Consider the following 14092-nt stretch of genomic DNA (forward strand, 5'->3'; position numbering starts at 1 on the left):
CACTCCACAAGGAACATCGACATAATCATGAGGCTCTTCACCAAAATATTTATTGAAAAATGATGGCATCTCAGAAGTGTTTGATTGAAATGGTACGGTCTGCCTCTGTAATGTGTCACGTGGTGGTTGTCGAGATGATGTACCCTCATCAGGATTTGTAAAAGTATTCACTTCATCATCAACATTAACTTCTTCTTCTTCAGACTTGCTGTATGACATATCGGGTTCGGAATCAGTCCTCCAAATATCATCATTGTTGACCTGATTCGGACAACGAGCGCTCGTATCTAATGTTGGATTCGGCCAATATGGAGCATTATTTTGTTCCGACGAGACATTTATATATTGATCCCAAGGCCCATTACATCATCGAAACTCATATTACCGAGTCCTTCAGTAACCAGTGGAACATAAGATTCTTGCTCCTGGAAACCACCATATGTAGACGTACCGGGTTGGTTATAAATACCTGAATCGGATGCATGTGGAACGTAAGATTCAGGATCATCAAATCCAACATTATGCTCAATTGAATTTGCTTCCACGTACAGATGCAAAACATGCATGTTGTCACATTGCATTATGAACTGTAAAGCATCGTCATCAACGAGATTGACTTCAATTTCATGCCAAGATGCTCTCTCGATGAATGAATGCTTTGTTGACATCTTCAGAGAAAAATTCGCTGGATCGATTGCTAACATTTTATGCACAACTTCAATAAAAAAATTCAACCGAGCATCAAAAACCAAAACTGTGTCCCAATCCTGAAAATTTAGTCCTGGGCCAACGATAATTATTAATAAAAATAATTACCGAGAGAGTAAGGTCCGATGCCAAGACCAGGACGGAGATCGAGCACGATGGAGCCCATGGCGGTGCCATTGCACCTGCGTCGACTTCTCTGCATATTGGCTCCGATGGGAACTGAATGGGGGAGAGTGATGAACAAGGATGACGGCATGATCGTGTTTGGGTAGCCTAAATAAGATACATACCAATGTCAAAAACATAGTTGATAAAAACTATTGCGTCAAGCTACATATTCATCCACAATAGATGATAATCTAACCAATTTAATCGCGAATCTTTAGCTGTGAAACGGGTCAACTCTATTGATATTCACAATTAAAAGTAATATTTTTAGCCTAAAATGTAATCTTTTTTTCATAGATGACCCAAATAAGATATCCGTCTCACAAAATACGACCCATGAGACCGGCTCACACAAGTTTTTGTCGATTAATATTTAGTTTTTTATAACTAAAAAAAATAAATATAGCATTTTCGTAGATAAATAGTCATCAAAACGCAATAGATATATCAATTTTATTGTTTTATAAAAACGAGTGATATTTTCGTAAATAAAAAACACCAAAAGCACATAATGATTGTTATTTTGGTAATCCACCAAAAAAAAAAAATGGTTAACACACAAGAAATGTGATTTTAGCAACCCATTAATCAAAAACAAAATGAAACCAAATTTTTTTATTTTACATAGCTATAGATGAAGAGAACGAAACAAAGATCTGAAACTTTAATGGGAACTTCAAAAGTAGGGGTACTAACGAACCAAAATGAGCTGGATGCTATTAAAATATAGGTATTCGAGTTCGAGCTTGAAAAATAATAAGATATTCGAACTCAATTCGAAATCTGAAAAATAATTAATTTTGGCTCTATCTTTGTTAGAACTGAATTTCAAGCTCGAGACCAATTCGAGCATAATCAAACTATACCTCCAAATGGCTCAAATCAGAGTTTGATTTGAATGATTCAAACCTTATTTTGAGCCAATCCATTGCAGTAGGAAAGAATGAACTACAAATGCAATTGATTTGGATGAACACCAATCCATTACTGTAATAAAATAGTTGAAAAAAATCTCAACATGAACTTGGAACATGATTCCCCCTGTCATTCCCACCTGTGTATTCTATCTCTGTACAGTACCATGGATAAAACCACTAATTTTACCAATATGCCTTCTTCACAATGAAACCCTACAAAACAAAAGTAAAGTGAGACAACTGTAGCAAATGTTTTGGTAAGATGTCTTCTTCACTATGATTGTTGTTTCAGCTTCTATTTCTTTGTAGTTTGACAGCTAATCTATGGAAACCTTGTAAAAGACCTAAATATGTATTATATTTTCTACCATTGAAGAGTAATCACAAGTTATTGCAGCTCTTTATGATTTCGACGAAGCATCGAAAGAAACAAACCACCATCTTTCTTGTTCTTGCCTCTTGTGCCTTGTTGGCTGCAGGTTTGTGATATTTGTGAAAACAAATACAGACTTCATTTCGAGTTAATCAAAGATATGAAATATGGGTTCTTTTTCTTTATTTTTTGGTGGAATTTTTTGACAATTTAACTTATATGGTTTGCACCTCACGGAAAATTATGGGACATTGGCTAAATTTAAGATTTTTAAAACTAAAGTTTCTTGTATTAAACAATGGTGCGGAGATTCATGTCATAGAAATGGACAACGAAGATGGTTTTATACTACCTTTTCTAGTTCTATATCAGACAATTTTTATTCTTGTAACTCGCTATTACAAGAAGTTCATGGCACAACCTTAGCATAGGTGCTGTGGACTATGCTTGTCCTATAGCATTATAGGAAGAATACATTTTCAGTTGAACCACCTACAGAGGATTATCGAAGTAGGTGATGTGCAGTGTGTTATCGATTTGAAAATGAATTGAAATACATTTGGAAGATTATGTTACCTGGTTAGCCATGTCAAAGGTCTTGTAGATTCTAGATATATTCGTCTTGATGAAAAGGTTCGCAATGTTTTTGTCGACATTGAGTACTCATATTCATAAGAAGAATAGAAATATCGAACATGGTTATCTACGAAGTTTCCACAGTGTAAGCACTTATTACCATGAGGTACTCAAAGCTATTCTTAAGCTACACAGAATACTTCATTTGCGCCCTAACGGGTTGTATTTTTGGATGTACGAACAATCTTTTCTTGGATTCGAGGTATCAAAGGAAATTTCAGATTTTTTTAGAGGAATATTCAAAATTTCAGTCTATTAAATTAGGAAATTTTGTATTATTGAGTTGTATAAATTGAGTATTAGATAGTTCGATGGCTTGCAATAATTAAATATAATTGTTGGAAATTAAAATGATAATTTTTTATATAAAATACAAAGTTGAGAATTTAGGAAAATTAGTCGTTTGAATATTTGTTTAACTTTATTTAAAGCTAAAGAATATTTTGCGACCAATTAAAATAGAAATAATTGATTTTATGAATTTTAATCGAATATTAAAATTTTAGGAATTTAAAGTGTCTGTATAGCTCAAATTGAAATTTTAGTGAATTTAAATGATTGTTGAATTTTTATATGATAATAAAACTATTTAAACTTAATATTCAAATGATTTGTCTTAGTTGGAACTTTCAGGTTTTTTTTAGAATTTAAATTATTGGTAATTGCTTGGTCGTAGAGATCAATTATTTTCACGATGTCTGACATAAATATGTGATGATCATATGCATGATTTTATCTGTTATTTGTTGATTTATGTAGTTTTATATGCTGAGTCGCATACTATCAGTTGATAATTAATGTGCAAAATAAAATAGAATAATTCTTTTAATTTATTTTAGTTAGTCAAATAAATATAACTGAATATATAATATTGAGTATATCTATTATTGACATTCATTTATATTTTGGTCGACATCCGTTATATGATATTATGTTGTGTCATGAGGATTTTTGAGAACCTCGATTCGGTCCAGCTTAGGTAATTGCTGGCATCAAGAGTGAAGCCATATCCTAGATACGGTCCACTGAAGCAAGGACCAAGTCGAGTACATTATATATGATTGTTGATATCGATCATTTGACTTTTGATATCCTGATGTCTTGTACTTATACATGCATCGCATTCATGCATCTTGTACTGAGGTTCTGACCTCTCGAGATGGTAGTGTCGTGTTTTTTGTGTGTGGACATGATATGTAGCACAAATTGTTTGAGTCTAGGTGCTTAAGAGGAAGCATCATGAAGTATCAGAGCTCTTTGAGAGTGTACTAAGTTGTATTTAGGTACTTTGTTGTGGTGGTGTCTCTCAGATATTATATGTATATATTATGGAGTTGTACTTTTATCAGGGGACGTCTCGAGTAGTTATATGATGTGTTTGTAATATTTTGAGGATCATATTGTATTATTATCGAACTCTGGCGACTCTATGATATTTTTGGTTTGTTTATGTCATGATTGTATTTGACCAACACTTGTTTATGTTAGCTGTGTCTATTGAAAGCATATGTTGTTTATTATAAACATTTGATTTTCTGGCATGTCCTATTTACGAGAAGATAATGCCGATATAGGGCCAAAACCAAAATTTCAACTCATTTTTCTGTTGTTCACTAATTAATCGTGATTGTGTGTTAGTAAATCGTGGTTAAAATAACGAACCGTCACAACTCCAATATTATGATGTGTATGTTAACTTAGATTGGCTTCCAAATAACCTAGTGGTCTCTAAATTTTTAGTCTCAAATTGGCAATAGTAGTATAAAAATGATTTGATAAAAATTGATAAGTGTATATGTAATAGCATCTCCTAAAATAATGACCACAAGATATGTGTTGCTACTTGTCTTATAATCTCCTTAATGGGGTTAATAAGATGCTAGTTTTAAGAAAGATTAATACTCAAACTAAAAAAAAATCTATTTTTAAGATAATATCCTAAGGTTGCAGACATTAATGTTATTATTTTTCATATGAAGTCAGCAGAAAAGATCGTAGTAGGCTCTCTCAAAGTTTATTGAAAAATCGCGCAGGAAGGTGAACACGATTTTAAACCAGCTGGCAACACGACTATCGGGGAAATACAGACAAGCCAAGAAAATAATAAAAGGAAAGTTCAGGAAATGAAAAAGATAAAATGAAAAATTAGATCAATTCAACTCCTCAAGGCATTAAACGCCACACCGAGTAAAATCCTCGAACTTAACTTAATCGCTAAGAATAAAATCAAGAATTACATCCCATTTCCGAATCCAAAAAAATCCCTTTATAAAGAAGAGTGGAAAGGGCGATGCAGAAAAATCACCATTTTCTCCCAAAGATCATTTTGTCACAAATATTGCTGCTGTTCTTGTTCTTGATATCAACCATGGCCGCTGATTCATCTTCTTCTGAAGCTAAAGTTCACATAGTTTACACCGAAAGACCTGAAGGCCAGGAGCCTGAAGAGTATCATATCAAGACCCTCTCCTCTGTTCTTGGCAGGTTGGAGTTGTGTTAAAATTTTCGTCTGAAATAGGATTTGAACGAAAAAAATGTGTCTTAGATCTATTAAGTTTAGAAAAGTTTCAATCTTTTGGGATATCTTTGAAGGAAAGTATGTTTAGTGATCTGGGATGGAATCTTTTGGTATTTGATTGTGAGTTCTCATGGGTTTGACTGATTTTTTTACTGCATCTGTTATTGTGACGATAAAAACTATGGGTGATCTGGGCTAATACGGTTTTTTATATGTTCTTTTATGGGTTTTTATTCGAATCTTTGATGATTATTTTGTCAAGATCGAAGATAGAGGCGTATAATTGTGATGAAAATTGTTATATTTGGTGGTATGTGAAATTGTTTTTGAAATTTTGGTTAAAAGTGAGGATGCTGCGAAGGGGGCTTTGTTGTACAGTTACAAGCATGCAGCCAGTGGGTTCTCAGCTAAGCTAACTCCCGAACAAGTCTCTCAACTTTCAAGTACGTTATTTTTCCTATTCTTTTGCTGTGGGTTAATGGATTTGTAGTAATTTACCTGTTGATTTTTGGTGTCTTAATTCATAATGTTGTGTCATTTGAGAAAGTAGATCTTTGTATGATTATGCTGGTTCTGTGATTTGCTTCTGGTTTTGCTACCAATTTGTACAACTTGTATGCCAAGACACTCCAAAAAATTGATCCTTGGGGGTGTTGGTTATGCCTATAATCTGTACGTAGCTCGAATATGTGTTATGTCCAAAATTAAGTTGAGAAAAAACTTTGGACATGGCCGCACAGGGTATCGGACTAGTTCTGGACACAACCAGTGTTTCTTTTCACATTTATAACCCAATTTTTTTTAAAAAAACCATTTTTTAGCAATTCCTGTTTATGTATGTATTGTATGACAACTTCAATTTCAAGACATGGAAAAGACTAGTGTATTTTAGTTTCTCTGTGAATCTGTTGTATATTTATTGCTGCATATTTTTCCAATTTTGATATGTATACTTGATATTTTTCATCTTTTATTGTTAACATCAATACTTTACACGTGCGTGCGTGTGTGTGCGTCCACATTTTGTCATATGGGACCATAAACTTTTTAGAACTTTGTGTAACATTGCCGAGTCCGTGTCCATGCTACATAGTTATGCTTATGTTTGTGTTCCTTTTGTGTTTTTTCCGTAATGTTAAATGTATGATATAGGTGTATAGTGTTAAACAAATGAGGTTCTTAGCGTTTTTTTCTCTCATGGGTGAGAAGGATCATTGCCTCTGAAATGAAAATAATTTTTTTAAAAAAGGAGTACTAGAAATGTAATTCTTGACCCTTCAAAAAGTTCCATGTTGCTTTGAAACTAATTTCTTTCTCGGTTGCTGGATTATCTTGATTTTGTCTCATATTTACAGCCATAGGATCTATGCTTGAGTTCAAAACTTCATTATTTTGCGTGAATGGTCTTTGTGCATGGAGTAAATGGAAAACGAGAGGAAATTTTTTGAGGGAAACTGAGTAATTCTGTTATCAAAGAAAAGAAAATGCTCGACTTACTAACTTGGTTATATGAATGTCTTGAACACTTTACTTGAGTTCACAGACGAATTACACATTATCTGCTTTAGAGTAAGAATAAGGGAGTGCTTGCAACCTCTAAAAGAAAGTGATCATTGGCTTTTCTTCACTGCAAACACTCCCTTAGATTCCAAACTTGGATATTTCTCTTATTCTAATATTTTGGCCTTGTTTGCATTTTGGATGTATATTTGAATCTTAGGTTCTACTTGAAGCAAAACTATGTGATCCCTTAGCCAAGAAACCAATCTCCTTGCTGTATGGGCACCAAAGATGAAATTTATCTATTTTAAACAAGAGAATACCTAGTATCACAAAATTTTAATTTAGTCTCTAAAATTTTACTCCCATTCGAGTCGCTATCTGATCGTAGTTTTTGTATTGTCCCATTCTGTTCATTTTCATTAGTGCACTAAATCTACTTCAAGATACTGATAATAGTACGATACAATCTGCAGAACAACCCGGCGTGCTTCAAGTCGTCCCTAGCCAAACTGTCCAGCTTCACTCGGGACATGGGAAGACTCACGTTTGAAGGGTTAATGCTCTACCACAGGTAGTACTTCATATCGATATGTATATATATCGTCCTTACTGTGTTTCGACAATCGACTAGTTCTAAATAACATCTTGTACTTCGTCTTCAATAAAGATACTTGAATCGTTCGAATATGCAGAGTTTTATTTGTGTTTGAGGCATCTTTTGATTCACTTGGTTGTATGATATATCTTTTATTGCATCAAATCAATATGCTCGTTCCATGAACACAATCCGAGTAAATGACTATTGGAGAGAATTGAAAGTCTAGAACGAACTGACTTGAAACAAAAGCACATAATATATTTTTAACTTTTTCTGGATTAAGTATATCTCTGACCTTTTTCATTGATAATTTGGCTCGTTTAAAGTTTAGTGTGAATTTAATTAATGGGCTTCATTAGACAAAAGCTCCAACTATGGTTGAGTTAATAGCACGATATGTATCAATGCGAACGACCAACTCAAGAGGTCATGTTTCCAGTTTGATTAAAAGAAATATATATATTTTTGAGGATGAGACTTCGTAAATTTTAAGAGGCAAGGATATGCTTAACATGATTGGCGTGTCACGTTCACAAAGTTGAACTTTCGAGTTAGATTTATGTGCATGCAAACAGGAGCTGCGAACGAAAGAGATGATGGATGCTTTTGCTGCAAAAGGGCGAGGATTGTAAATGGAATTAACCATATTTGTGGCATGTGTTTCTATGATAACTTTAGTCAACTGATGTTGAAGAGCCATAACCAATCCTTCGCGAACAAAAAAAGCAATATTATGAATTACACACGGGTCAATTTTGTGAAATAGATATTCTATATGGGTCAGCCATAAAAAATATTATTGTTTATATTAAATATATATCACTTATCAAAGAAAAATTATTACTTTTTTATGTCAAATATATTAATTTTTATTGTAAATATGGAAATGACAAATCCGTCTCATTAATAAGATCCGTGAAACCGTTTTGTGAAAAACCTATTCTATGAATTAAGGTTAGAGATGATAAAAATTATTATTATTATTATTATTATTATTATATAAAGAATATGCTATATAGATGACACAATCTTTTGTTTTCCAAATTTAATTTTATACAAATATTTTTTCTCAAAATTATCACAACTTATTTTCAATAAATTATTATTACATTAAACATAAAATTAACCACTTAATAAAAATAAAAAAAATCTTATATAAATTATGATTATAATTTTACTGCATAATTTAATCATAATTTTACTGCATAATTTACTAATGATAATATACCGGAGCCGTCCTTAAAACCCATTATCCAATCCGGATATTCTTATAGACCAATTGATCAGGTTTAGACCCACCTTACACAGGACAGATTCGATGCGGGTCGAATCCATTGCCAACCCTGACTAAAATTATTAAACAGAATAATGCTCAAGTTGGCTCAAGTATGCACATAATAGACTCATCTTTATACAAAATAATTAAATGCGGGTCGAATCCAAACTCACGCGGAGTCGCTCCGAAATCCCACATCGCTAAACCAAAGGAGAGATGCTGAGCATTTAAATGAGTGTGTAGCAACCTCTTGTGACGCGTTTTAAAGACGTGGGGCCTCGGGCCAAAGCGGACAATATCACAAGTGGGCTGTGACATTTGGTATGAGAGTGACTCCACGTGGGTTTGGGATAGCGGGGCAAACCTCAACGAGGACGCTGAGTCCCGAAAGGGTGGGGGGGGGGGGGGGTGGGGTGGTGAAGGCCCTTAGGCGAAATCCCACATCGCTAAACCACGGGAGATATGTTGTGCATTTAAATGAGCGTGTAGCAACCTCTTGTGACGCGTTTTAAAACCGTGAGGCTTCGGACCAAAGCAGACAATATCACAAGTGGGCAGGACCGTGACAATATCTATTCTTCTTAAAAGATTTATTTTCATATCTGGATCTCCTCTTCTCGTATGGATTTTTGATGTGCAATCGTTGAATGGCCAAACTTAAATTCATACTTTTTGAAAAAAATGAGTGTAATGGTGAATATAATCGAATTTACATGGGACAAGAGATTTATTTCTTTCGAAAAAATACATTAAAAAAGGGGATTTCTTGGAAAAGGACGAACTAAATAAAATATTAAAACTAAAATTAGCAACCAAAGAAAAATAATGAATTTTAAAAAATAAATAACCAAAATGAGTATACTAAAAGAAGAAATTGAGTCTTACCAAACTCTGATTCAAGGGAGTTCCACAATTCAATTGTATCACTGGTCATCAGCTAACATATTATTTATTCATGCAGTTACAAGCAATTAACTTTAGAATGATAGGGATAGCTGCTAAAATCCTTGTGTTTTTATAATTTAATTGACTAAACCAAGCATCCAGTAAAAAAATATCAATAATCAACTAGACACGATGATGTTTCATATTGATTAAAGAGCATTTTCTCTTTGTGAAAACATTTAATTCTAAAATCTAACAACCGAGATAGATGAAATTGGTAAATCTAGTTTCGTTGATTTATCTAGACTGAATATGTTATATTAGCACAACACGCATAATCTATCGTTACTCACGTACCAATCGCTTATGACAATTACGAAAAACTGAATTCATGAATAGCAATAGAAAATCATATATCAAATTAAATATTCAAACATGCAACTTTCATGTAATAAAATCATAAACCAACAAATACTTGAACAAAACAAGAATATTAAATTAAAGTGTAAAAAATATCACAGTGATAAAATTGAAATTGTAGAAATATCATTTGAATCAGAAATAAAACATAGCCTAGTGTTCTTGAGAAGAGATGAAAATTTCTTACACCTACTTATGTTTCACGTTGAACAGAGAATAGGAAGAAGATAAGTATTTAAGATAAAAAAAAAAATCAAAACTTGAATAAAACCTAATAATACTAGGAAAAGATTAGGTCTATCAATAAGGAAACTAGAGTTTTTATGGAATAAAATCTATCAAATTTTTATTTATCTCAATAATAAATCTCTTTTTCCAAAAATCTTCAATGAATTAAATATCATAATTAGGACTCCAAAAATATGGTATTATCATCATAATTTTTGAGCTCTATATGCAGTCACAAGGCAGCCGTGAAGCTGTCACAAGGCTTGACTCAGAACTTCGTCTATTTTGTCCTTCTTGCACAGTTTAATTTTGGCAACTTCAAATGTGAAAAAAATCAATTTTTTAGCTCAAATTTACTCCAAAACCATAAAATTTCCTTCTATAACAAAATAACACAAAATGTATCAATTAAACTTGTTGGAAGTGAGAACATGAGAAATTTGATAACAAAAATACAAACTATTACGACCTTATCAAATTTTATCGTCTTTCTCGGGCTTGTTACAATATGAAATGAAATGACCCCTTCTTCCCACAATTAAAAAGCTTTATTGTCATCATATTGATCTTTATTACGAAAAGAATTGAATCTAGACTGATTTTTCTTCATAAACTTGTTAAATTCCTTAACAAATAAAGACACTACTTCATTAATTATCTGATAAGAAGATTTCCTGCTGGAGGACCCTTCACTAGCATTTGAAGTTGGAGTTGTGGGGGGTAGAGATTTGGTTGGTTGTGAAGTGGAAGACTCTTCTTCTGTCTGTATCTCCAGCTCGAACTCGTAAGCTTTTAAATCTGCAAATAGATCACGCAGCTTGAGTTTGTTGAGGTCCTTGGACTTTCTTATAGCCGTCTTTACATCCCATTATCTGGACAATGCTCTCATTATCGGCAATGCAAGTTCAATGTTAGAATATTCTTGACCAATTGAAGAAACTTCAATAGCAATACCGCTAAACCGTTGAACAAACTCGTTCAAAGTCTTACCGGCTTCATATTTTCATTTAAAATTTCTGAATCGCCATAGTCAACTTGTTTTCCTTCGTTTGATAATTTCCCTCGCAAATTTGGGTCAGCTGTTCCCAGATTTATTTGGCGGTTGAACACGTGTTGATTTTGTTGAACATGTTCTTGTCGAGGGTCTTGTAAGAATGTCATTGGCCATGTTGTCCAAGTTTTCTTTCTTCTTGTCTTCAGCGGTCCACTCTGATCGATGATTTTCAGTCATTTGAGGTGCACAATCTGATATGGCTATTGTTGTGTTGGCTTTGAGTATCTTTATTTGACTGTCAGTAATGACATACAACATGTCTTTATCTTGTGAATCCATATGTTCCTTCATACATATTTTTCAATTATCATATTCTTCTGTTGAGAATATACGGATATTATTAAAGGATGTCATTATAAATATATAAATATTAGAGTTTAAGAAAAACCTTATCTGATACCACTTGTTGGGATTGAAACAGAGTTTAGAGAGGATGATTAAACTTTTTAAATATTTTGTGAAAAGTGATCTGTCTTTAACAATTTTTAGTAGTTAAAACCCATTCTTGAATGGCTACACTAAGCTGGACCACTAAAAAGGTAGAAGTGCGGAAATGATTCTGCTAGATTATTGATATTGTATATATTCAATGCAAACAACAACTAACAAGATGATTATAAATAAGCAAACAAACAAGAGAAAGTGCGTAAGTAAATAAGATATAATTTTATGGATGCTCGAAAATATTAACAACTCTACGTCATCCATTCTTTCACTTAGGAAGAAATTCACTAAAAGACTTTGATTAGTACACTCTTTCACAAAATCATTTTTAGATATGACTTGTCAATGTCTATATCAAAACTCTTAGTGATCATTTAAAAAACTCTCGCTATTTTAAGAACTCTAGGTTCACCAGAAACGACAATATCCAATGGTTAACTTTGGATGGCTAGAGTTGATAAGGCAACGAAAGTTGATCCTTCAATGATCTAATAAGAATTGATAAGCGTGTGCTATGTGAGAAGCTTGATATATAAACAATAAGCTTGCTCAAAATCTTGTAATGCATATTGCAAATACGTGTTGTTCTTGTTATTGTTCTCTCGTTTATTCTCCAGTTTTGAATGTGCATATTTATACTTGAAAAGCTCCAATGGTTAAAAAAAATCTTTTCAACAATCATCTATACTAAATCCCGACAGAACGACATTATCGCTTTCATACATCGTACGCTGCATTAAATGCCTATTTAATTGCCTTTTGCAGTTTTGGTTCTTTTAGTTTCTGAAAAGTTGATTTATTATTTACATATTATTAAACATTAATGTCAATCAAGAGTTGGCAGAGAAATGTGCATTAATACGTTATCCGAGAACACAGAATCAACAACAGTTGAAGTATCTGGCTTGATCTTGCTAAAGTCTGACCGGTTGCAATAAAGTTAAGTTTAAACAATTAGAATCTGATCATTTCAGTGGTCTGATTAGAAGCAAATATACGAGATGATATTCCAAAGTCTGCAACTTGATTTTTTGATATTATGCTGAGCGGTTGACTTAGCTAGAAACCTATAAGTATATAGAATGACGGCTGGACATGAAACATCTCGATTTTTTTATTTCATTAACAAAAGTTATGGTATCAAATATTCCAACTAACTTAGGGTATCAAATATCCCAACATAATCCTACACCATAATTTATTGTTTTAATTTATTTTCATATAATTTCAATAAAACTAAATAATTTTTTGTGATTATATTGTATATATGTTATTTTAATTTTAAATATAAATATACATACCCACATATATATATATAATATAACTAATATATTATGAGATATATTATATAACTAATATATTATGAGAAACGTATTTAATATATATGTTTCTCATAATATATATATATATATATATATATATATATATATATATATATATGATGTCAGATTTTAACGTGTAAATCTATTTGTGCGACGAAAAGAATAAGTAAGGCTGATTTAAAGACTCTGAGACAACATCAGTAATGAGGCATGCCCCCAAAGCCCCTCTTTGATTCATGCACTGCAAGAAAACATTGATTTGTAACGGAATTAGAGACCGAATAAAAAATGATCTCTAATCGGAGACCAAAAATTATCGGTTTTTTCGATATCTAATCGGCGTTTTTCTTTTAATAATAGGACCTAGTAGACCGACCTATCGACAACCAAGTAGGTGTAGCATCTCATGACCACCTGTTGCTTAGTACGTGCTAAATGTTGCGACAATTATAAGAAAATAAAATTGTGCATGAACTAATAATTATACTTTTTGGCCTAGTGATAAACGCTTGATCCTAACAATTATTATGAGTTGGTTCTAAATTAAAACTTAAAACAAGTAGTTTTGGAAGCCAATATCATACAATGGAAAGAGAAAATATGTGACCGAAATGTTACATTTTAAATTTATGTCTGAAACGAAGATAGATAATTAATAAATCCTAATTTTTTTTATTTTTATTATACACAATATATCATTGTATAAAATAACAATGAAAGTTAAGATTTTGTAATATATCATTGTATAAAATAACAATATTAGTATTTGTGAGACGGTTTCACAAATCAATTTTGTGATTTTGTAATAAAAAAAGGATGGATACCAATAATCTTAACATAATAATGAAAGTTAAGAAAATAAATATATTTTTATTGAACATTTTACAAAGTATTTTCAGAAAAGTATTCATTGTAAAAAATGAAATATAATTTGATTTAAAGATTTTGAATAGATGTTCTTAAATTGTATAAATTTTCACAATTATTATAAGATATTAAATATAGCCACATATATGCGTATAGTAATGAAAAAATTTCAAAA

General features: G+C 32.2%; 1 protein-coding gene across 1 annotated transcript; it reads left to right on the forward strand.

The window, feature by feature from the left end:
* Positions 1-4941: 4941 nt before the first annotated feature.
* Positions 4942-7510, forward strand: LOC140819782 (subtilisin-like protease SBT3.4). Its single transcript, XM_073179986.1, has 3 exons — positions 4942-5286; positions 5666-5763; positions 7297-7510. Exons 1-3 carry the CDS (start codon positions 5093-5095, stop codon positions 7371-7373), a joined length of 369 nt encoding a protein of 122 aa, XP_073036087.1. The 5' UTR covers positions 4942-5092; the 3' UTR covers positions 7374-7510.
* Positions 7511-14092: the final 6582 nt, after the last annotated feature.

This window comes from Primulina eburnea, chromosome 18, assembly GCF_022965805.1.
Source record: "Primulina eburnea isolate SZY01 chromosome 18, ASM2296580v1, whole genome shotgun sequence".
NCBI classification, from domain to species: Eukaryota; Viridiplantae; Streptophyta; class Magnoliopsida; order Lamiales; family Gesneriaceae; genus Primulina; species Primulina eburnea.